This window comes from Salvelinus alpinus, chromosome 15 (genome assembly GCF_045679555.1).
Source record: "Salvelinus alpinus chromosome 15, SLU_Salpinus.1, whole genome shotgun sequence".
In the NCBI taxonomy this organism is placed as follows: Eukaryota; Metazoa; Chordata; class Actinopteri; order Salmoniformes; family Salmonidae; genus Salvelinus; species Salvelinus alpinus.
In genome coordinates, this window is record NC_092100.1 from 51803744 (window position 1) to 51828645 (window position 24902).

Consider the following 24902-nt stretch of genomic DNA (forward strand, 5'->3'; position numbering starts at 1 on the left):
GGGGGTTGCCTCCCCCTCACTGGGCCCTCTCCCCTCATCTCCTTGGGGCAGGGAGCTGGCTGGATGAAGTAGCGCCTCCTGGTGGACGCAGGTGGGGGTCAAAAATGACCATAACAAGCATTTGAAGAAAGCAAGTGAAAAATGAAAATTACAAGTGTTAATGCATGTTCCTGCTAATACGATTTGAACCTTTTGGCTTTCCATATAGTAGAGCAGCAGACGGGCGGGAACGGTTCCTGTGGGCGGCACTTGAAGCGCGCATAAAAGGTGTTGCCCTGTAAAAAAAAAACATCAACTCACAATGGTCTCGCAGTCCACTTTCATGCGCACGCTATGATGTGTGCATTTGGATACCATACAACAGAGCTTATTGCAGCAGTTTTATGCGGTTTAATCTTTTTTTCCCTGTTTGGATACTACTGACTGGGGCATTGGATATGTGCACACGGGATGATGAAAACCCCTTTCCTCCCCGCAGAAGTAAGATAAAATAGGGTTTCGAATACATTGGATTTACTCCTCTCGTTCCATATGAAGAAGTCAAAAGTAAGTTAACATCGGAACTGAACATTTTCTTACTTACTTTCTTGTTATAGGCTGTCTTATTTGCATGTCCTTTTACGCCTGGTGCGGTGCGCGTATTCGAGTGGCAGGTGAGAACGAAAGGTGTGAATTGGCCTATTTCTGTCCATAGATTTTGAGAAGTATGCATCAATATGACATTATATGACATTGACATGAAGCCCGTTCCTTTTGTGGTCAGCGTCTTTGGAAACGTTTGTTAAGTTAAGCACCTCACTCCCCATTTTTCCAATACGGCCAAACAGAATATGCCAACGGTAATTATGTTTGGGTGTCCGAACCGATCAGGCACCTAATCATCCTAGATTTTCTCATATATCGTATCACAGTAACACACGAATGACATTTAGTGGCCTATTTGCCTGCACATATCCCATGATGTGTGCAATGAGTGCGCCCCTGTTGAATTGTGTGCAATAATGTACAATCTTTTCGCGCGTAGGGCCTAATCGTTTTCCTTTCATGAAGTCACTAGTTTGTGGTTTAAGGTTAAATAATAAGCAGTGATTAACATACTGTAAGTTCATGTCAGTACATGTACAGTATTTTGATGTGCCATGCGCTATGCCTATTGGTTTTTGGTTTTGGGGGTATTGAAATGAAAGTGTAATACAGGCTATTGGTTTTGGCACACTGCATTAGGAAAGTATTCAGACCCCTTGACTTTTTCCACATTTTGTTACGTTACAGCCTTATTCTAAAATTGATTAAATTACTTGTTTTACTCAATCTACACACAATACCCAATAATGACAAAGAGAAAACAGATTTTTAGAATTTTTAGCAAATTTATAAAACAAAAAAATTATAAAAGAAAGTACCTTATTTACATAAGTATTCAGACCCTTTGCTATGAGACTCGAAATTGAGCTCAGGTCAATTCTGTTTCCATTGATCATCCTTGAGATGTTTCTGTATCTTGATTGGAGTCCACCTGTGGTAAATTCAATTGACTGGACATGATTTGGAAAGGCACACCTGTCTATATAAGGTCCCACAGTTGACAATGCATGTCAGAGCAAAAACCAAGCCATGAGGTCAAAGGAATGGTCTGTAGGGTACCGTAACATTTCTGCCGCATTGAAGGTCCCCCAAGAACAGGGAGGCCTCCATCATTCTTAAATGGATTAAGTTTTAAACCACCAAGACTCTTCCTAGAGCGGGCTGCATGGCCAAACTGAGCAATCGGGTGAGAAGGGCCTTGGTCAGGGAGGTGACCAAGAACCCAATGGTTACTCTGACAGAGCTCCAGCGTTCCTCTGTGGAGATGGGAGAACCTTCCAGAAGGGCAACAATCTCTGCAGCACTCCACCAATCAGGCCTTTATGGTAGAGTGGCCAGACAGAACACACTCCTCAGTAAAGGGCACATGCCAGCCCACTTGGAGTTTACCGAAAAGGCACCTAAAGGACTTTCAGACCATGAGAAACAAGATTCTCTTGCCTGATGAAACCAAGATTGAACTCTTTGGCCAGGCTTGAACCTGATGCACCACATCCAACCTGCCAGAGCTTGAGAGGATCTGCACAGAAGAATAGGAGAAACTCCCCAAATACAGTTTGTAGTGTCATACCAAAGAAGAATAGAGGCTGTAATCCCTGCGAGAGGTGCTTCAACAAAGTAAAGGGTCTGAATACTTATGTAAATGTGATATTTCCAGTTTTTTTATATATACATTTGCTAAAGTTTCTAAACCTGTTTTTGCTTTGTCATTATGGGGTGTTATGTGTAGATTGATGGGAAGAAAAATAAAACTATTTAATTAATGTTAAAATAAGGCTGTAATGTAATTTTGTTGGGGAAAAAGTCAAGGGGTCTGAATTCTTTCCAAATGTCATCTTTAGCAATGTCATTTTTACATCAAAGATGTGGAAAATTGTTGTACTTCAGTATTCTACACAGCCTCTCAACATCCTGTTTTTGAATAGCCTAACAATATTCAGGTCGTTTATTTATGTAGGCCTACAGTGGGGTCTGAAATTATTGACACCCTTGATAGAGATAATAAAATAATGACCATATAAATAATTCAAATCCTGAGGTGCTCGAATTGGGAAATTATTTTCTACTAATACAATTGCTTCAGAGGGATTTTGTTTAACAAATAATAAAACATTCTCAAAGGTAGGGGTCAAAATTGACACCCCTAAAGATAAGTTATCAATGAAATAGTGAAGTTTAGTATTTGGTCCCATATTCCTAGCACACAATGACAAAATCAAACTTGTGACTATACAGACGTGTTGGATGCATTTCCAGTTAATTTTGGTTGCGTTTTAGATTATTTTGTGCCCAATAGAAATGAATGGTCAATAATGTATTGTCATTTTGGAGTCACTTTTTTATTATAATTAAGAATACAATCTGTTTCTAAACACTTCTACATTAGTGAAACAACATTGCTTTCTCTGAGCAGTTGTATAAAATAATACAATTTACCCTTTTTATTTGCATACAACACAGCTCAGCATTTGAATTTTATATTTTATACAGTCATTATTGCTCATCTTTATCAATGGTGTCAATAATTTCGGACCCCACTGGGTATAGGCTTATGTATGGCAATGTATGTATTATGTGTGTAATGTACAGTCTCTTTTTTTGTAATTTCAACAGTGAAACAAGAGTAAAATACTGTTATTAATGTTTTAAAACATTAATGCTGTAGATTGCACTGCATTATGGGTCAAATTCGGAAAAATACTGTTATTAACTTTAATTGGAAGCCAGCTGTAACAATTACTCTAAAGCACTTTCTTCACAGTAATAGCTTATGCCTACTATAGATTAAAATGATCCGTTTCAGGTGCCAACCTCATGCTGTCGAGTGAGACACATGAAGCTCAGACTATTTAAAAAAAAATATCTTCTTGAAGCGTCTGTGGTGGAAAAATATTTTCAGCAGCTGCTGGGTGGGTACCTTGACTTGTTTATACGTATCTTTATTGAATTGAATTACTGCATGTTTTCTTAGCTTAGCTAGCTTAAGTTGACACATGCCATTTTGGTCTGCTCTAAATTGCTCATAAATATCTTGCTGTGTGACCGAGAAAAGCATCACCTCCTAAATGATAATGAACCAGTATGTTTTCACCATTACTACAGAGAAATGGCATGGTTCGAGCAGTTCAAAAGATTTGACCCATATTACTGGCACAACGTTTTTTGAGAGGCTTGACGGGCCACATTTTGCACATAAACCGTGGGCTGTACTCTAAAGCCGCTGTGAATGACCAGTGCACCAGTGTGTATTGAGGTGCCTGCCGACCTAAGGTGCACTGGGCAGCTGTAGCCTGTCATCGTGTCACTGGCGGTAGCTAGGAACATGGACTCCAAAATTCAATGTAATGTTACAGTATTAGTAAACCTATTCACTTTATCATTAGTATGTAAACATTTGGTGGAAAAGAAAGGAAAATGTGAGTCTGGTAAATAATCTGTGGGATTGCGTAGGCTACAGAAATGTTTTATTAGTTAGAAAGGGTTTGAAGTATGTGTATCTAGCTGTCGATTTTGTTCAATGACTCCATTGATTTCATAAACTACCGTATATTGGATATATGCTGTAAATTCGAATCAACACAAGATGATGAACCCTGAAGATGGGACAAAGTGCATGAAAAGGTGGCCCAGAACAGCAGGCTTTTTCTCAACCCCTACATTGCCCCATTGTTCCAAGAGATTACTGAGTTTGAATGAAGGCCTTTAGCGAGTTAAGTACGCACACAACACCAGTTCGATATGTCCCTTGTCACCTGTGTTTTTGCCCCACAGATTAACTGCCCTGGTGCTCTGCCTCTCATTATATTCTTCATTTTTCTATACTTGTCCTAATTAAGGGTGAGAAGAACTAACAAATCAGAACTGAGGATGATTGTTTGAGCCCCATGAGGAACACCTGATGCTGCGCTGAGTTCTCTCCTGGATGCCCAAACTATCACGTTGTGTGTTTCAACTCCTCGGAACCCCCTTACCCCTAGTAGTTGCCCCTGATCATAGATCTAGGATGGTACCCAATCCCAATTTTTAACTCCATCTCCCTTTCTCTCTTCGTCTCTCGCTCCCCCACAGGCACACAATATTGTTTTTAGATTAGTGTTGCTCTTATTTGGTTACATGCGTTAACTGTAACTTCTGTTGTCAATTATGTTCACTTGTTTATGTTACCAATATGAATAAATGTATTTTATGTTCAAATGTATTGTTTTTCTTACTTTTAGATTTGAGGGAAAATGTCACTGTAAATTTACAGCATTATCCTAGTATGAGAGTTGCTAGATTAATACTGTAATTTTGCTTCACAGCAGAGATGCTATAATATATTTCACAGTACTATTTTCCTTACTGTAAAACATTACAGCATCCATGTAAATTTACAGCAGGGATGCTGTATGTTTTTACAGTAAGGAAAATAGTACTGTGAAATATACTACATCTCTGCTGTAAAACAAAATTACAGTATTAGGCAGGCAACTCTGCCAGGATAATGCAGTAGCTTTACAGGGAAAGTTCTTACAGTGTGTTTCTAAGACAATTTTCTGCTCTGGGACATTAAAGTTGATCCTACCATATCAAGTTTTAATGTCACATGCACAAGTACAGTGAAATGCCTTTTTTACAAACTCAAAACCCAACAATTCAATGTTTTACAACAAAAAAACATGAGAAATATAAAATGCATACTAAATACAGGAAATATTAAAGTCAGTTCCAATAGCATATTTACATGTGCATGGATACTGGATTGATGTAGATATGTATAGAGGTAGGGTGACTAAGCAACAGAATATAAGATAAACAGAGTAGCAGCAGCTTGCATGTGAGTGGGTGTGTAGAGTCAGTATAAATGTGTGAGTGAGCAAATTATGGAGTGTTTGTGTGTGTGTGTTAGAGTGACGTGTGTAAATACTTAAATAAAAGGTCAAAGATACCAGGTCAATTTGGTCCATGTAGCTATTTTGTTAGCTATTTATCAGTTGTATTGCCTGCGAATAGAAGCTGTTCAGGAGCCTGTTGGTGTCAGACTTGATGTACCGGTACCTCTTGCCGTGCGGCAGCAGAGAAAATTGTCTAAAATAGTCTATTTATTTACGGGCCTTCTTTTCACACCACCTGTTAGAGGTCCTGGATTCATGGTGTCATCAGCAAACTTGATAATGGTGTTGGAGTCGTGCGTGGCCACACAGTCGTGAGTGAACAGGGAGTACAGGAGGGCACTGAGCCAACACCCCTGTTGGGTACTTGTGTTAAGGGTCAGCGTGATGGAGGTGGTGTTGCCTACCCTCACCACCTGGGGTCGGCCTGTCAAAGTCCAGGATCCAGTTGCAGACCCAGAGTCCTTATCCTAACTTTCCTTGTATCCAGACTTGGTATATGAGCCTAACTGAAATCAGGTGTTTCTCACTTTCACCATAGCCTACAATGTGAACTTTACTGTAGCCTAATCTTTTAGTCAGTGAAACTTTTTTTCTCTGATTCAGTTAGTGTAATTGAACTTCTCACATCTAGACTTGCATTCCTGTTTCTTATTCACACAGCTACTTCAGCACAGCAACTGACAAATACATTATGCACGCTGTGAAACTTTGCACCCTTTGGTCAGCCTATGATGTATAGTCTATCCAGTGTTCTCAATAACTTGGTTAAATTAAAGTATTATATAAATCCTGATAATTCATATTAACGCAAATATTCTGCCTGTTCCATGTTGTGTGGAAGCCCTTATTGGCAACGTCCTGCTAAGACGGGTTATACCAATCTAGAGTACTCTATCGCTATCGTTTGGAACAAAACTTTATTGACTCCAATGAGCCACTCATACTTTTGACATATGTATGGTACCTCACAGAAAAGAGGAAACATTCCCCTCTTTCATTTCCCTCTTGCTTGTTTTTTATCATGTCAACTACAGTAATAACATATATTTTTTTAAATCTCATTGTGCAATAGTCTGCAGCTGCTGCTGAAAAATAAATGGAGCTGTAAAAGTATAATACGATACAGGATGTGTGAAATGTTTGGCTATCAAGAGAATAATGTGTGAGGCGAGGTGCGTGACATTGAGCATTTCTAAAAAGCAATGCACATCGACAGATATAAGCTACACATACTGTACCTCCTAGGTTGTGTTTTATGTCTGCTATTAAACATATCCATGGCCGCCTTCCACGAAGGTCCCAAATGCCTCAGTAGTCAAGGTTTCCAAGACCATAATAAGGCTGGGTATATCGGTTCACTTTAATGCTCTTAACCCCCATTTACAGTCTTGACAGCAGACCGGGGGGGCTCCAAGGTCTCCTTAGAAGTTAGGGACCCAGGGCACCTGTGGAGACACCGGGGTGTGCATAGAGGGGTCACACGCCGACAGCCCTGTTTGTATCTCTGCTTTACGGTGTGCCCCCTGTGGAGAGCCGAGCACATTTAGGAAGAGTTAGTGATCCAGCGGAGTGGGTCAACGAGGCTATGAATTGAGTGAGATTTTCCCCTCAGATGCCCTTTTCCCCTCAGGTATACAACCTTTCGGTGGGGTAGAGACTGCGGAAGATGACACTACCCCATGCCGCAATTTGGTCAACCTTCAAGGGGAAGCTTTTTTGTTGTTGTTGGTCTGTCATAATTTACGAGGCAACATTTCAGAGGGCTAAGCATCTGGAAAGTGTTAGGAGCAAGCCACAAAACATGGCCTGAGTGAAAGAAAGTGGTTAAACTAAACAGTCCAGGTGATTTTTACATGATTGCCAGTAAAATGGAATGCTGCTGAGGCTGTCTGCATCCCAAATTACACCATATTCCCCATAGGGGGAAAGAAGTGCACTATGAAGGGAATAGGGTGCTATGTCTCCTGAACTCTAGACTCCACATGCCTGAGAATGCTAGTAAAATGGGTCAGACTGGATGATCTGTAAGCAGCTCAGGTATGCTAAATCAACCTGTGTCCCTGCTGAGACTAACAGCATTATTGTCAGTCATGACTTTTTACCATACATTCTACCCACAGACTGGTATTAGAGAGGCATATCACGATCGAGGAACTCTTCGACCAGACTTGAAAGACTTGTGAAGCACCGGCACTGAGTGAAATATTTGTTGTCCCTTTGGCCTAAAGCAAAACAAAAGCCTGACTGACCAGCAGCATGTTTGTAGGAGCCTGTAATGCTCTTCCTAATACAGGGGATAGGCTCTAACAATCGCCTGTAGGGCTATACCGTTGAAGTCGGAAGTTTACACACACCTTAGCCAAATACATTTAAACTCAGTTTTTCACAATTCCTGACGTTTAATCCTAGTAAAAATCCCTGTTTTAGGTCAGTTAGGATCACCACTTTATTTTAAGAATGTGAAATGTCAGAATAATAGAAGTTTACATACACTCAATTAGTATTTGGTAGCATTTATGGACATGATTAGATAAGTATTCACCCCCCTGAGTCAATAAAGCAAAAGGGCCCGGGGGTGGGGGGGTGGGTACAGCTAAGGGCTGTTCTTAAGCACGACGCAAAGCGGAGTGCCTGGATACAGCCCTTAGCCGTGGTATATTGGCCATATACCACATACCCCCGAGGTGCCTTGTTGCTATTATAAACGGGTTACCAATGTAATTTGAGCAGTTAAAATTCATATTTTGTCATACCCATGGTATACTGTCTGAGATACCACGACTTTCTTCCAATCAGCATTCAGGGCTCGAACCACCCAGTTTATAATACATGTTAGAAACACATTTGACAGCGATTACAGCTGTAAGTCTCATAAGAGCTTTGCACATTTCATTATTTTCAAAATTATTCAAGCTCTGTCAAGGTGTTGGTGATCATGGCTTAAGTACAATTTTCCAGTCTTGCCATAGATTTTCAATCAGATTTAAGTCAAAACTGTAACTTGGCCACTCAGGAACTTTCACTGTCTTCTTGGTAAGCAACTTCAGTGTAGATTTGGCTTTGTGTTGTAAGTTATTGTCCTGCAGAAAGGTGAATTCCTCTCCCAGTGTATGGTGTAAAGCAAACAGAAGCAGGTTTTCCTCTAGAATTTTGCCTGTGCTTAGCTCCATCCCACATTTTTTCATCCTGAAAAACTCCCCAGTCTTTGCCAATGTCAAGCATGCCCATACCATGATGCAGCCACCACCATACTTGAAAATGGGGAGGCAGTTACTCAGTGATGTGTTTGATTTGATCCAATATAAATACTTTCATCAAATAAAACTGTCGTATATACTATAGTAATTCATGTCGTGTTTTTGCAGATTGTAGTATTTACTGTTGTATACTGTAGTATTTACTGTTGTGTGTTGGCAGACATCACTGTAATATTTGCTAGAGTGGTTTTGTTTTATTTTCTTTGACATAGAAGTGGAGGCTTTCTCTTTTAAGAAAACCTGAAGCAAAAATACAAAAATCGCATATTTTTCATAACCTGTAGGTAGGACTGGGGTCTGATGGATAGTTATTTTCTATAACCTGTAGTGAACACAATATATGATCTATACTTCGCATGTAGGTTTCTCACTTATGGGTGGCACAAATTGTAATATGGGGGAGGGGGATGTGCAATATATTTGTAATTAAATACTCTCGTGAATGTACCAGCCCCCTTATTATCTCAACCAATCATGGCTAGGAAAGATTCTGTACTTTCTCCATGGCTGAACAGCTTCGTGATTTCCAGTGAAGTAATAATGTCTGTCTTCCGCCTCATTTCCATTTGTAGGCGTGTGACCATCAATGCAAATTATGAGCCGAATCCAAACTCTGATTGTATTTACACTGCGTTTTCACATTAGACATGCATTGATGTCAACAGTAGATTTGCAATAGAAGTAGGCACATCTAAGGTCAGGGTGTGATTATACATATGTACGAGGCAGAGAACAAGCCGTTGGATGTATAGTTAATTATGTTTACTTTTCCCCTGTGGCTGTGGATAAATCCCCCACTGTCTATGACACTGCTACTGTAATTCATGAAATTTGATTTTCAAGGAAATGTTGGAGGGGGTGCCGCGTGTTGGATTTCTAAGTCACTCAGTAATGTCCTTGTATTTTAAAGAAAAGCAACAAAAAAAAGTGTCTTAAAATAACATCAAATTGATCAGAAATACAGTGTAGACATTGTTAATGTTGTAAACGACTATTGTAGCTGGAAACGCTTAATTTTGTTTAATGGAATACCTACATAGGCGTACAGAGGCCCATTGTCAGCAACCATAATTTCTGTGTTCCAATGGCATGTTGTGTAAACTAATCCAAGTTCATAATTTTAAAAGGCTAAATGATCATTAGAAAACCCGTTTGCAATTATGTTAGTACAGTTAAACTGTGGCAACTCCGGGATGCTGGCCTTCTAGGCAGAATTCGCAAAGAAAAATGCATATCTCAGAATGGACAATAAAAAGAAAAGATTAAGATGGGCAAAATAACACAGACACTGGACAGAGGAACTCTGCCTAGAAAGTCAGCATCCCGGAGTCACCTCTTCTCTGTTGACGTTGAGACTGGTGTTTTGCGGGTACTATTTACCAGAGGTTTGGACTCGAGTCAGATTCGAGTCACAAATATGATGACTTGCAACTAGACTTTGACTTTAACACCAATGACTCGTGACTTGACCTGACTTGCTACCCTCCCCAAGCCCAAATATTAAATATGATGCTATAAGAAAAGTGTGCAGCACATCAACTCTTCATTTAACAGATTACAGTTTGAATCGGACAGCAGCCAATCAAATTGTGCGTGGCAGTGCAGAGGAACGTCAGCGGGTGAATTTAGATGGAGCCCTTGGAAAGATGATACCCCAAAATATTATTTTCGGATATAAAGACGACGCTGTATCAACAAAAAACGGATTGTGGGAAGAAAATTACAGACGGAGGTGCAACAATTTCCAACTTTGTTCGACATTTGAAGCTGCACAAAGAACGGTAAGTCGTGGGTAATATAGCCGACAGCTATCCATCACACAAGGTTGTGTGTTTATGAGTGTGTGTAACTTGTTTGTTTCATGGGTTTCTTTTTGCTGGCTTGTGATGTCTGGAGCCTGTATTGTTATGTGCGCTCCTCACTGCTTGCCTAGATTAGACTTGCAGATATACTTGCCACCACGCTGTTTGGAGCTGGAAAAGATCAAATGAGCACATTTGTGGCAGAGTGCCTCCTAGAATGGTTGCGTACTCTTCCTAACCTGCTGATTATGGTGAGTGCTTGAACCTCTGATTGTGTTTATGCTTCACACAAATCCCACCATCCTTCTCTCTGCTGTCCTCCATTGATAATGAAGATCGGAGGCTTATTTCATCTGAGGCACCGCATTCAGATACAGTTTTCCAGATAGAAATGCAATATATAGATCTGTACTCGATTCTCTATTCCACACGGCAAAGGCTGTTGTAGGTGATGTATTTCTGTGAATTGCCATGTTGGATGGCCAGCAGATACTCTGCTGCTTAATTCATCTACAGGAGAGCAGCCACCCCACACGACCGGACCCATCCTACCACGCCTCTCCCGCTGTCACAGAGAGAGAGAGAGGGGAGGGGGGAGGTCTTTCTCATGGCTACCCATGTATTTTCATGGAAATATAACGTTTATTTGGAAATGAATAATAAAGATATTTAATAATAATAATAATAAAGATATTTTTAAAAGCATTCATGATTTGCGTGAATGTAATATACTAACTATTACTCTTGTTAAAAATATGAAATGGTATTACATTTGGTGAAGAGCACATTATGACTTGTTTAGGACTCAACTCAAAGTTTAGGACTTGAGACTTGACTCAGACTTGCCTGTCTTGACTTGGGACTTGTGACTTGTAAAACAATGACTTGGTCCCACCTCTGCTAATTACTGAAGCTGACAGTTGAGGACTTGTGAGGCGTCTATTTCTCAAACTAGACACCCTAATGTACTTCTCGTCTTGCTCAGTTGTGCACCGGGGCCTTCCACTCCTCTTTCTCTGCTGGTTAGAGCCAGTTTGCCCTGTTCTGTGAAATAATACACAGTGTATGAGATCTTCAGTTTCTTGGCAATTACTCTCATGGAATAAGCCTTCATTTCTCAGAACAACAATAGACTGATGAGTTTCAGAAAAGTGTTTTGTTTCTGGACATTTTGAGCCTCTAATAGAACCCACAAACGCTGATGCTCCCGATACTCAACTAGTCTAAAGAAGGCCAATTTTATTGCTTATTTAATTAGAACAACCGTTTTCAGCTGTGCTAACATTGCAAAAGGATTTTCTAATGATCAATTAGCCTCAACTTGGATTAGCTAACATAACGTGCCATTGGAACACAGGAGGGATGTTTGCTGATAATGGGCCTCTGTACGCCTATGTAGATATTCCATTTAAAAAATCAGCCGTTTACAACATTAACAATGTCTCCGCTGTATTTCTGATCAATTTGATGTTATTTTAATGAACATAAAATGTTTTTTTTTAACAAGGACATTTCTATGTGACCCCAAACTTTTGAACGGTAGTCTATATTTAAAAAGGAATAGTTTCAACATAAACTAGTCTTAGAGTGAAACACATATTCTGGTCTTCATTTTGACAGTTGTTGGAAAAGTTATATATTTTGGTCTTTTTGTAGTCAATCTTTTTGCCCCTAACAGTTAAACTCTACTTTTGAAATTGTGATTAGAGGCACCTTCTCTCATCTCAAGGGAGGGGTTAGGTATGAAATACACTCCCTTCTAGATAAGCTGGGTGGTACTACCTCAAGGGAGGGGTTAGGTATGAAATACACTCCCTTCTAGATAAGCTGGGTGGTACTACCTCAAGGCTTACTATAAAAGCAGATGACATCAATGGTCTTGGTAAGTGGAGCGTGCCAATATTTTTTGCATGATGCTTCCTTGTCTAGACGACTGACATTACACAAAATTCAAAAGGCAATAAGGCACATTTCCCGCAGTTAGGCACATTTCTGCATATGACCAAATTCAACATTTTTGCTTACCATTTCATACACATCTGTGCTTTTCCGAAGAAAAAAAACATGTACGGTAGGCTGATTATGTGTTTATATTTGTAGCTACATCCATCGTAACAAGAAATAGATGACAACATGTCAATTCAATGTATTTTGTCACAAACTCTACAACTGATTGTTGGCGCAGTCAGCCAAAATAATTAGCTGATTGTTCAATGATTGTAAATTCTTATCCCACAATGGGCAGAAATCTTTTTTTTTTTCCTTCAAAACCTTTATTTACAATATTCATCCCATGCCTAATTCTGAAAAGTGAAAGCTTTCCTGTGAGAGGGATCGCCCTGGTAGTAGTTGTATGTTTTTATACAGTACCCAAGACCAATCTGTGAGTTAATTTGACCAATGGAAAAAGATCTACTGAATAAATATTGCAATGCGGGTTGGATTAAATAGAGCCCCTAATCTTCATTTTTCAAGGTGATGATTGCACTTTTCTTCCCAACACAAAAGGCACAATAAATGTGAGTCTACATTTCAAAGATAAGTGGCAACAGGTGTCAGGAACTTAGCGCCTCACCACTGTGAGGTAGCTGTCCAGAGCCATTTTTACTCGCGATGCACATTCTTTTATTATCAGAGCCTGCCAGTAGACTTCTGGTAAAGTATGCTCTAGACAGAAAGTGTTGGGATCAGGTACAACTACATTTACCCCCCCCCCCATTATTTATGAGCAATATCCCCACTCACAACTATTTTTTTTAAGGGGTTGTGCAAATGCTGAAATTGGGATTTAGTTACCCTTTTAAAACAAATGTTCTGTTGATGTAACAGGGTTGACCTGAAAATGAGGGACAGGGTTTTTTCTCCCTAAAATTATTCAAAAATAACTTTGTGAAAGCAACAAAATAACTATGGCTTTACAATGATGGTGAAAACTTGTATAAATATTCCAGTTAAATGGGTTAAAATATTCCTAGAAGTCACAATGCTGTATTTTTATTCGTATAAGAAAATCAGATGTATTGAGTTTTCTATGTGGTCTATGTTAAAGGCTACTTCATTTAATATAACAGGCTTTAAAATGCAATATTTGTGCACAATTACTACTTAAAATATCAAAGGGATGCCAAAAGGCACTCATTTCTTGGAATGACCCAGTAGTAGTAGTACTTTATTGATCCGAAGATATACTACTCAATGTGCTCTTTAGTTGCCAACGCAATGTACTTCCAGTACTCAATCTCTTCAGTTGACCACATGGCATTGAGTGAGCCTCTACATTTTAGACAGTATAATCCCCATGGCATCGTATCCATTTGTGTTTATTTAGTTAACATGGGCCTTTAAGTGCACCTGAGTGGACAGAGGCAGGCAGAATGCAATTTGTAGATGCAGATTTGATTTATACACATTTTGTGTGGGCGCTGGTCCGCTTTCTGAATCGCTGTGGGAATAGATCAATCGCATTTCCTGTTTTGTATCATAGACTTTACTTTTCCTGATGGTTTTCATTTTTACCCACTCTTGTAGGCCTTCTATTTTGGGTTACCATCAGATATGATGAAACCATTATTTTACACAAATGCCAATGTTCTAAATCTATGTTTACACTGTCATTCTTAGACCGAAATGTTTCAGATTTCCATTACATATGATTTTAGCAATACCTGGGAACACTGCAGAAATGTTTTTGTTTGTTGTTAAGATGGACAAGACACAGTAGAAGCCAGAAGCCTACCAAGACCGTGTCATTGTCGTTCCATTCCAGTCAGTAAAAAATGCACTGGACCATAAAGCCTTGGTCATAGACCTCAAGTCCACTGAAAAACAATAGTTTGTTCCTTAGTAATTTCTTCCATCTCATAGCATCTAAGCTTTGAAAACAGATTTTATCTGCAAATGTTTTACTCCTTTATAAAACATTTAGCGCACTGGCTGAGATGTTGTATTGTCGTTAGACCAAAATAATTTAGATGAGATTAGGAACAGGGTCTTGCCTGTGAAAAACTGATGACCTAAATAAAAATATGCCATGTGGCAATAATGATATGCATGGCCCTGTGTTTTTGTACAATGAGATTACTGTATGTTGTTGGAGAAGGCTGGAGAGGAAGGCACAGGCCTGGGTATCTGGAGGGCCTGTTGAGTCTATTTGGTTAATGATACCGCAGGATCAAAGTGGCTGTAGAATCAAAGTAAGTTGTAGACAATGAGGACATGGGTAATCATCATCAGGCAGGGCCCTAAAATTTTGGCAGATATTTGTTTTTGTTTAAAGTACATTTCCTGGGAGTAGAGCAGATGTTGCAGTTTTAAAGCAAGCTTTCTGCAATTCTACACATTTTGCCATGGGGCGGAGAGAGGTTTAGACATTTTATAACACATTTCATGCAATTATACTCATTTTGCCATGTTGCAGAGATAAAAATGGGCAGTTTTACAGCTAATTTCCTGCAATTCTACACATTTTGCAAATACTTATGCCATGTTAATGATATCTGAGGAAGAGTGACTAACAAAATCCATGGGGGCCCCCAGGAGATCAGGGCCCCTGGGCACATGCCCTGCATCGGTATTCGGCCATGATTACTACAAGTTTAGATAGCTGGCTAGACCAATTTACCAATCAAAAAATGGTTTGCTGACATAATAAGAGAAACTGATGATGCACAACCAAATTTCGAGTCCCTAACTGAGCTAAAAAAAAAAAGACCGCTTATGTCACTTATGCCTGTAGCTGGCCCTGTCATCAGGCAGTGCAGTGCAGCCAACACAACATACCTCGAGCAGTAATGCACCAAACAAAGCGTGAACACAGGCCTTTTAAGAAGTAGAGAAGTGTTAGTCTGGAGTTCAATCAAACCTGCACTGCAGAAACCTGGCTTTGTTCTTTTTCTACTAAAACGTGCTATGGCTTACTGAAGCAAACAAGGAAGCATTCATTTAAGTTCTTTATGAAAATGTGTGTTCGATTTGTTAAACAATGTAATTTAATCTCCAATTACTATTAATTTCCAACTTACCTTGTTTTCATTTTGACCAAGCACTGGTGTGTCAATCTAAGTAACACAATGCAAAAATCCCCTTCAAAATCTGTCAGTTTAAGCTAGAGATATGTATTTTTTGCATTGGAGGTTAAAGGTGACAGAGCTAGAGCGGTGTTTGTTAGACCATGAGACATCCGTAAAATCGGTCTTCTCACAAATGTCTTTAGCGTCCGAATGTTTTGACCCCTCTATGGAAAGATGAGACTCTCTCATGAACACGATGGTGTTCTCCGTTTTTCTCTACGACCCACACAAGTGTCAAGGGCCTCATCTGAAGGTGAACGGTACAGTTTTTTTTATATGGAAGAATTATGGTAGTTTTATGCATACACAAAAAAAGGTTAAATGTGTGTAAAAAAATAAATAATAATATATTACCCACAAAACACCAATCTCAACGTCAACAGTGAAGTGGCGACTCCGGGATGCTGGCCTTCTAGGTTGACATAGAGACTGGTGTTTTGTGGGTACTATTTAATGAAACTGCCAGTTGAGGACTTGTGAGGCATCTGTTTCTCAAACTAGACACTCTAATGTACTTGTCCTCTTGATCTTTTGTGCACCGGGGCCTCCCACTCCTCTTTCTATTCTGTTTAGAACCAGTTTGCGCTGTTCTGTGAAGGGTACACAGCGTTGTACAAGATCTTCAGTTTCTTACGTAGCATAGCCTTCATTTCTCAGAACAAGAATAGACTGACAGAAGAAACTTTCAGAAGAAAGTTATTTGTTTCTGGATATTTTGAGCCTGTAATCGAACCCACAAATGCTGATGCTCCAGATACTCAACTAGTCTGAAGAAGGCCAGTTTTATTGCTTCTTTAAATCAGAACAACCATTTTCAGCTGTGCTAACATAATTGCAAAAGGGTTTTCGAGTGATCAATTCCCCTTTTTAAAATGATAAACTTTGATTAGCTAACACAATGTGCCATTGGAACACATGAGTGATGTTTGCTCATAATGGGCCTCTGTACGCCTATGTAGATATTCCATAAAAAAATCAGCCGTTTCCAGCTACAATAGTCATTTACAACATTAATAATCTCTCCATTGTATTTATGATCAATTTGATGTTATTTTAATGGACAAACAATGTGTTTTTCTATCAAAAACAAGAACATTTCTATGTGACCCGAAACTGCATTCGGAAAGTATTCAGTACCCTTGCCTTTTTCCCACATTTTGTTACGTTACAGCCTTATTCTAAAATGGATTAAATACATTATTACCTCATCAATCTACACACTATACCCCATAATGACAAAGCTGAAACAGGTTATAATACAATTTTGCAAATGTATTTAAAATAAACATACCTTATTTCCATAAGTATTCAGACCCTTTGCTATTAGATTTGAAATTGAGATCAGGTGCATCCTGTTTCCATTGATCTTCCTTGATGTTTCTACGACTTGATTGGAGTCCACCTGGGGAACATTTTATTGATTGGACATGATTTGGAAAGGCACACACATCTGTCTACGTAAGGTCCCACAGTTGACAGTGCATGTCAGAGCAAAAACCAAGCCATGAGATCGAAGGAATTGTCTGTAGAGCTCCGAGAAGGGATTGTCGAGGAACAGATCTGGGGAAGGGTACCAAAACATTTCTGCAGCATTGAAGAATTCAAGAACACAGTGGCCTCCATCATTCTTTAATGGAAGAAGTTTGGAGGTAAGGTCCACAAGAACAGATTTGCGTCCATCATTCTAGACGAAATCGGGGGAGAAGGGCCTTGGTCGGGGGAGGTGACAAAGAACCTGATTGTCACTCTGACAGAGCTCCAGAGTCCCTCTGTGGAGATGGGAGAACCTTCCAGAAGGACAACCATCTCTGCAGCACTCCACCAATTAGGCCTTTATGGTAGAGATGCCAGACAGAAGCCACTCATCAGTAAAAGGCACATGACAGCCCGCTTGGAGTTTTCCAAAAGGCACTTAAAGACTCTCAGACCATGAGAAACAAGATTCTCTCATCTATGAAACCAAGATCTAACTATTTGGCCTGAATACCAAGCGTCAAGTCTGGAGGAAACCTGGCACCATCCCTACTGTGAAACATGATGGTAGCAGCATCATGCTATGGGGATGTTTTTCAGCGGCAGGGACTGGGAGATTAGTCAGTATCGAGGGAAAGGGAGCAAAGTACAGAGATCCTTGATGAAAACTTGCTCGAGAGCACTCAGGGCCTCAGACTGGGGCAAAAGTTCACCTTCCATCAGGACAACGACCTTAAGCACACAGCCAAGACAACACAGAAGTGGCTTTGGGACAAGTCTCTGAATGTTCTTGAGTGGCCCAGCCAGATCCCAGACTTGAACCCGATTGAACATCTCTTAAGAGACCTGAAAATAGCTGTGCAGCGACATTCCCCATCCAAACTGACAGAGCTTGAGAGATCTGCAGAGAAGAATGAGGGAAACTCCCCAAATACAGGTGCGCCAAGCTTGTAGCGGCATACCCAAGAAGACTTGAGGCTTTAATCACTGCCAAATGTGCTTCAACAAAGTACTTAGTAAAGGGTCTGAATACTTATGTAAATGTGATATTTCTGCGGGGGGGTTATTAATACATTTGCAAAAAAATGATACAAACCTGTTTTTGCTTTGTCATTATGGGGTATTGTGTGTAGATTGATGAGGGAGAAAATGATTTAATCCTTTTTAGAAAAAGGCTCCAACGTAAAAAATAATGTGGAAAAAGTCAAGGGCTCTGAATACATTCCTGATATTGATTTGCAGCCCCTTTTGCCCTCGGAACAGACCCAATTCTTCCAGGCATGGAAGAAGCGCTCCACAGGGATGCTGGCCCATGTTGACTCCAATGCTTGATACACACGGGAAACTGTTGAGATTGAAAAACACAACAGCGTTGCGGTTCTTGACACACTCAACCAGTTCGCCAGGTACCTACTACCAGACCCCGTTCAAAGGCACTTAAATCTTTTGTCTTGCCCATTCACCCTCTGAATGGCACACATACACAATCCATGTCTCAATTGTCTCGAGGCTTAAACAGCCTTATTTAACCCGTCTCCTCCCCTTCATCTTCATCTTTGCCTCTACTTACTACTTACTACTCTCACTTATTACAGGAGATGACATGGTGGCTGTGCCACAGTCTGCTGGCCTGGAGATAGAAGTTGTTTTTCAGTCTTTTGGCTTTGATGCACCTGTACTGTCTCTTTCCGCTAGATTGTAGCAGAGTGAACAGACCGTGACTTTGGTGTCTGAGGTTCCTTTGACACCAAGTTCGGTAAGTGTCCTGGAGGGCAGGAAGCCTGCCCCCGGTGATGCATTGGGCTGACTGCACCACCCTGTGGAGAGCCATTTGGTTGACGGCGGTGTAGATTCCATATTGGGCGGGGATGCAGCCCAACAGAATGCTCTCAATGGTGCATCTATAGAAGTTTGAGGGTTTTAGGGGCTTTTTTGTTTAGGCATCTGAGGTTGTAGAGGCGCTGTTGCACCTTCACCATGGTGTCAGTGTGGTGGGACCATTTCAGGTCCTCCGCGTTGAGGATAAGAGTGGCGGAGGTGTTGTTGGCTACCCTCACCACCTGGAGTCGGCCCTTCAGGTAGTCTAAGACCCAGTTGCAGAGGGAGGGGTTCAGACCCAGGGCCCTGAGCTTAGTGACAAGCTTGGGGGCACTATGGTGTTCAAAGCAGAGCTGTAGTCGATGAACAGCATTCTCACATAGGTATTCCTCTTGTCCAGGTGGGATAGGGTGGTGTGCAGTGCAACAGCAATTACGTTGTTCGTGGCGCTGTTGGGGGTGGTATGCAAACTGTAGTGGGTCTAGGGTCCTCAAACTCAACTCTGGACCACAAAGACAGTTCCGCTGTGTTTTTCATTGTTCCCATCTAATCAGGGACTGATTTAGACCTGGTGAGTGCAATTAATTATCAGGTAGAACAGAAAACCAGCAGGCTCTGGACCTCATAGGATAAGAGTTGAATACCTCTGGTCTAGTGTGTCAGGCAAGGTGGAGGGGATATGGTCCTTGACCAGCCTCTCAAAGCACTTCATCATGACAGAGGTCAGTGCTATGGGTCGATGTTCAGTTACCTTAGCTTGCTTGTTGGTTACATGAACAATCAATGGTGGACATCTTGAAGCAAGTGGGGACAACAGACTGGGATAGGGTGAGGTTGAAAATGTCCGTAAACACTCCAGCCAGCTAGTCTGCTCATGCACTGAGGATGCGGCTTGGAATGCCGTCCGGCCTAGCAGCCTTGCGAGGGTTAACACACTTGAAAGTCCAACTCATGACGGCTACAGCCAAGACGGCGGTGTGTTTTCCTCAAAGCGGGCAAAGAATGTGTTAAGTTTGTCTGAGAGTGAGGCGTCGATGTCTGTGACGTGGCTAGTTTTCCCTTGATAATCCATGATTGTCTGGAATCCCTGCAACATGCGTCTTGTGTCTGAGCCATTGAATTTTTCCCTATGATGTATTTTTGTCCCTGATTGACTTATAGAGGTCATGGATGGTCTGTTTGTACTTGTCCATGTTCCCAGTCACCTTATTGTGGTTAAATGCGGTGGTTCATTCATCCACATTCTTTGGTTTGGATATGTTCTAAGTGTCACTGTAGGAACAACATTCTCTATGCACTTCCTGATTAAACCAGTGACAGTGTTGGAAAACGTGTTTGACATTGTGCCAGTGCTTAGCTAGCTGCTACCTACTATTAGTGAAAAGAGGGGAAATGATAGTTAGCTTTACAACCCTGTGTGCATACGTTTTACGAACTAGTTATTACGTTTTAATAATAGTTATTGCTTTGAGTCTGACATGGGAATTGAATTTGAATAGTTTGAATATGATTCTTTTTCAAATCCATATTAGAAAAGTCAAACAGAAAAGTTTTATTTTTCTCCTGATTAGCCTGTTGCCTGCAAAGGTTGTTACATTGTAACTACAAGTAATACAAAATGGCACATCACTTTACATTAAGTTGCTTGCTCCTGGTAAGTACATTGTCAATATATACTTTTATTTTTCTTTTTCTTTTTTTTTTCAACTTTATTTAACCAGGTAGGCAAGTTGAGAACATGTTCTCATTTAAAATTGCGACCTGGCCAAGATAAAGCAAAGCAGTTCGACACATACAACAACACAGAGTTACACATGGAGTAAAACAAACATAGAGTCAATAATACAGTAGAAAAATAAGTCTATATACAATGTGAGCAAATGAGGTGAGATAAGGGAGGTAAAGGCAAAAAAGGCCATGGTGGCAAAATAAATACAATATAGCAAGTAAAACACCGGAATGGTAGATTTGCAGTGGAAGAATGTGCAAAGTAGAGATAGAAATAATGGGGTGCAAAGGAGCAAAATAAATAAATACAGTAGGGAAAGAGGTAGTTGTTTGGGCTAAATTATAGATGGGCTATGTACAGGTGCAGTAATCTGTGAGCTGCTCTGACAGCTGGTGCTTAAACCTAGTGAGGGAGATAAGTGTTTCCAGTTTCAGAGATTTTTGTAGTTCGTTCCAGTCATTGGCAGCAGAGAACTGGAAGGAGAGGGGGCCAAAGGAAGAATTGGTTTTGGGGGTGACCAGAAAGATAAACCTGCTGGAGCGCGTGCTACAGGTGGGTGCTGCTATGGTGACCAGCGAGCTGAGACACCCCACCTCTTTAAGGAATACCTAGGATAGGATAAAGTAATCCTTCTCACTCCCCCCCCCCTTAAAAGATTTAGATGCACTATTGTAAAGTGGCCGTTCCACTGGATGTCATAAGGTGAATGCACCAATTTGTAAGTCGCTCTGGATAAGAGCGTCTGCTAAATGACTTAAATGTAAATGTAAATAAGGGGGGACTTTACCTAGCAGGGTCTTGTAGATGACCTGGAGCCAGTGGGTTTGGCGACGAGTATGAAGCGAGGGCCAGCCAACGAGAGTGTACAGGTCGCAGTGGTGGGTAGTATATGGGGCTTTGGTGACAAAACGGATGGCACTGTGATAGACTGTATCCAATTTATTGAGTAGGGTATTGGAGGCTATTTTGTAAATGACATCGCCAAAGTCGAGGATCTAAAGGACGGTCAGTTTTACGAGGTTATGTTTGGCAGCATGAGTGAAGGATGCTTTGTTGCGAAATAGGAAGACAATTCTAGATTTAACTTTGGATTGGAGATGTTTGATGTGAGTCTGGAAGGAGCGTTTACAGTCTAACCAGACACCTAGGTATTTGTAGTTGTCCACATATTCTAAGTCAGAACCGTCCAGAGTTGTGATGCTGGACGGGCGGGCAGGTGCAGGCAGCGATCGGTTGAAGAGCATGCATTTAGTTTTACTTGTATTTAAGAGCAGTTGGAGGCCACGGAAGGAGAGTTGTATGGCATTGAAGCTCGTCTGGAGGTTTGTTAACAGTGTCCAAAGAAGGGCCAGAAGTATACATAATGGTGTCATCTGCGTAGAGGTCGAGACTCACCAGCAGCAAGAGCGACATCATTGATGTATACAGAGAAGAGAGTCGGCCCAAGAATTGAACCCTGTGGCACCCCCATAGAGACTGCCAGAGGCCTAGACAATATGCAATCCGATTTGACACACTGAACCCTGTCAGAGAAGTAGTTGGTGAACCAGGCGAGGCAATCATTTGAGAAACCAAGGCTATCGAGTCTGCCGATGAGGATGTGGTGATTGACAGAGTCGAAAGCCTTGGCCAGGTCAATGAATACGGCTGCACAGTATTGTTTCTTATCGATGGTGGTTAAGATATCGTTTAGGACCTTGAGCGTGGCTGAGGTGCACCCATGACCAGCTCTGAAACCAGATTGCATAGCGAATGGTGGGATTCGAAATGGTGAAGGTGGGATTCGAAGGTGGGATTCGAAATGGTCGGTAATCTGTTTATTGACTTGGCTTTCGAAGACCTTAGAAAGGCAGGGTAGGATAGATCTAGGTCTGTAGCAGTTTGGGTCAAGAGTGTCCCCCCCTTTGAAGAGGGGGATGACCGCAGCTGCTTTCCAATCTTTGGGAATCTCAGACGACACAAAAGAGAGGTTGAACAGGCTAGTAATAGGGGTTGCAACAATTTAGGCAGATCATTTTAGAAAGAAAGGGTCCAGATTGTCTAACCCGGCTGATTTGTAGGGCTCCAGATTCTGCAGCTCTTTCAGAACATCAGCTGACTGGATTTGGGAGAAGGAGAAATGGGGAAGGCTTGTGCAAGTTGCTGTGGGGGGTGCAGTGCTGTTGACCGGGGTAGGGGTAGCCAGGTGGAAAGCATGGCCAGCCGTAGAGAAATGCTTATTGAAATTCTCAATTATAGTGGATTTATTGGTGGTGACAGAGTTTCCTATCCTCAGTGCAGTGGGCAGCTGGGAGGAGGTGTTCTTATTCTCCCAGAACTTTTTTGAGTTTGTGTTGCAGGAAGCAAATTTCTGCTTGAAAAAGCTAGCCTTGGCTTTTCTAACTGCCTGTGTATATTGGTTTCTAGCTTCCCTGAAAAGTTGCATATCACGGGGGCTGTTTGATGCTAATGCAGAACGCCATAGGATGTTTTTGTGTTGGTTAAGGGCAGTCAGGTCTGGAGAGAACCAAGGGCTATATATGTTCCTGGTTCTAAATTTCTGGAATGGGGCATGCTTATTTAAGACGGTGAGGAAGGCATTTAAAAAAAATAACCAGGCATCCTCTACTGACTGGATGAGGTCAATATCCTACCAGGATACCCGGGCCAGGTCGATTAGAAAGGCCTGCTCGCTGAAGTGTTTCAGGGAGCGTTTGACAGTGATGAGGGGAGGTCGTTTGACCGCTGACCCATTACGGATGCAGGCAATGAGGCAGTGATCGCTGAGATCTTGGTTGAAAACAGCAGAGGTGTATTTAGAGGGCAAGTTGGTTAGGATGATATCTATGAGGGTGCCCGTGTTTACGGGTTTGGGGTGGTACCTGGTAGGTTCATTGATAATTTGTGTGAGATTGAGGGCATCAAGCTTAGAATGTAGGATGGCTGGGGTGTTAAGCATGTTCCAGTTTAGGTCACCTAGCAGCACGAGCTCTGAAGATAAATGGGGGGCAATCAGTTCACATATGGTGTCCAGAGCACAGCTGGGGGCAGAGGGTGGTCTATAGCAGACGTCAACGGTGAGAGACTTGTTTTTAGAGGTGGATGATTTTTAAAAGTAGAAGTTTAAATTGTTTGGGTACAGACCTGGATAGTAGGACAGAACTCTGCAGGATTCAGACACGGCTAGGACATCCGGGTTGGCAGAGTGTGCTAAAGCAGTGAATAAAACAAACTTAGAGAGGAGGCTTCTAATGTTAACATGCATGAAACCAAGGCTATTACGGTTACAGAAGTCATCAAAAGAGAGTGCCTGGGGAATAGGAGTGGAGCTAGGCACTGCAGGGCCTGGATGTCATCATATGTGTGGGTGGTGGAACCAAAAGGTTGGATAAGGTATAATGAGCAGGGCTAGAGGCTCTACAGTGAAATAAGCCAATAAACACTAACCAGAACAGCAATGGACAAGGCATATTGACATTAAGGAGAGGCATGCTTAGCCGAGTGATCATAAGGGTCCAGTGAGTAGTGAGGTTGGTTGGGGTCACGGCGATTCAGACAGCTGGCCGGGCCATCGGTAGCAAGCTGGCAGAGGATGGAGGTCTGTTTTTAGCCACCTCGTGCGTTTCTGTCGGTAGATTAGTGGTGTTCCGTGTGGTAGAGGGGACCAATCCAATTGGCAAAATAGATGTAGTGACCCAAGAAAATTGTCCGATAGACCTGTTCAGATAGCAGCCGATAAGACAGCTAACGATTAGTGGGCCGCAGATGGGCGTTCAGGTAACGTCGCGTCGGAGGGGCCAGTTGGATAAAACCATCGGGCAGATAACGTCGGTAGTCCAGTCTTGAAGGCCCGGTGGGGCTCCGCATCGGCAGTAAAACGGGTCCGGATAGGTGATTGTAGCCCAGGAGTGGCTGATGGAACTCTTCAGCTGGCTAGCTCGGGAATAATTGATGTTTGCTCCGGGACGGACGTAAGCCAATAGTCACTCGGATAGCAGCTAGCTAGCTGCAAGATCCAGGTGTAAATGTCCAGAGCTTGCGGTAGAAATCCGGGGATATGGAGAGAAAAATACGTCCGTTATGCTCTGGTCTGAGTCGCGTTGTACAAAACTGGCGATAGCTTTTCGAGCTAAAGGATAGCTGATGACCACCAACCGTGGTTAGCAATATTGTAATTACCGAGTGGGTTGGTAAAGATTGTAAGTACAATGTAACGTAAAATGGTTATACCTAGTGCTCTCCTGTCTCCTAATTTGACCTGGTTAGGGTAGTGTCTGAAAAAGTTGTTACACACTACTGGATTTCAACTTACATTA

The 24902-nt window shown here is 41.5% G+C and overlaps 1 protein-coding gene across 1 annotated transcript in view; it reads left to right on the forward strand.

Moving 5' to 3' along the window:
- The first annotated feature begins 281 nt into the window (after nucleotides 1–281).
- LOC139540305 (kit ligand-like) overlaps nucleotides 282–24902 on the forward strand; it is a 54017-nt gene continuing 29396 nt past the window's right edge. Inside the window, exon 1 of the mRNA XM_071344046.1 lies at nucleotides 282–546. Within this exon, the coding sequence (XP_071200147.1) occupies nucleotides 532–546 (15 nt within the window). The 5' untranslated portion in view covers nucleotides 282–531. The remainder of the gene's footprint in view (nucleotides 547–24902) is intronic.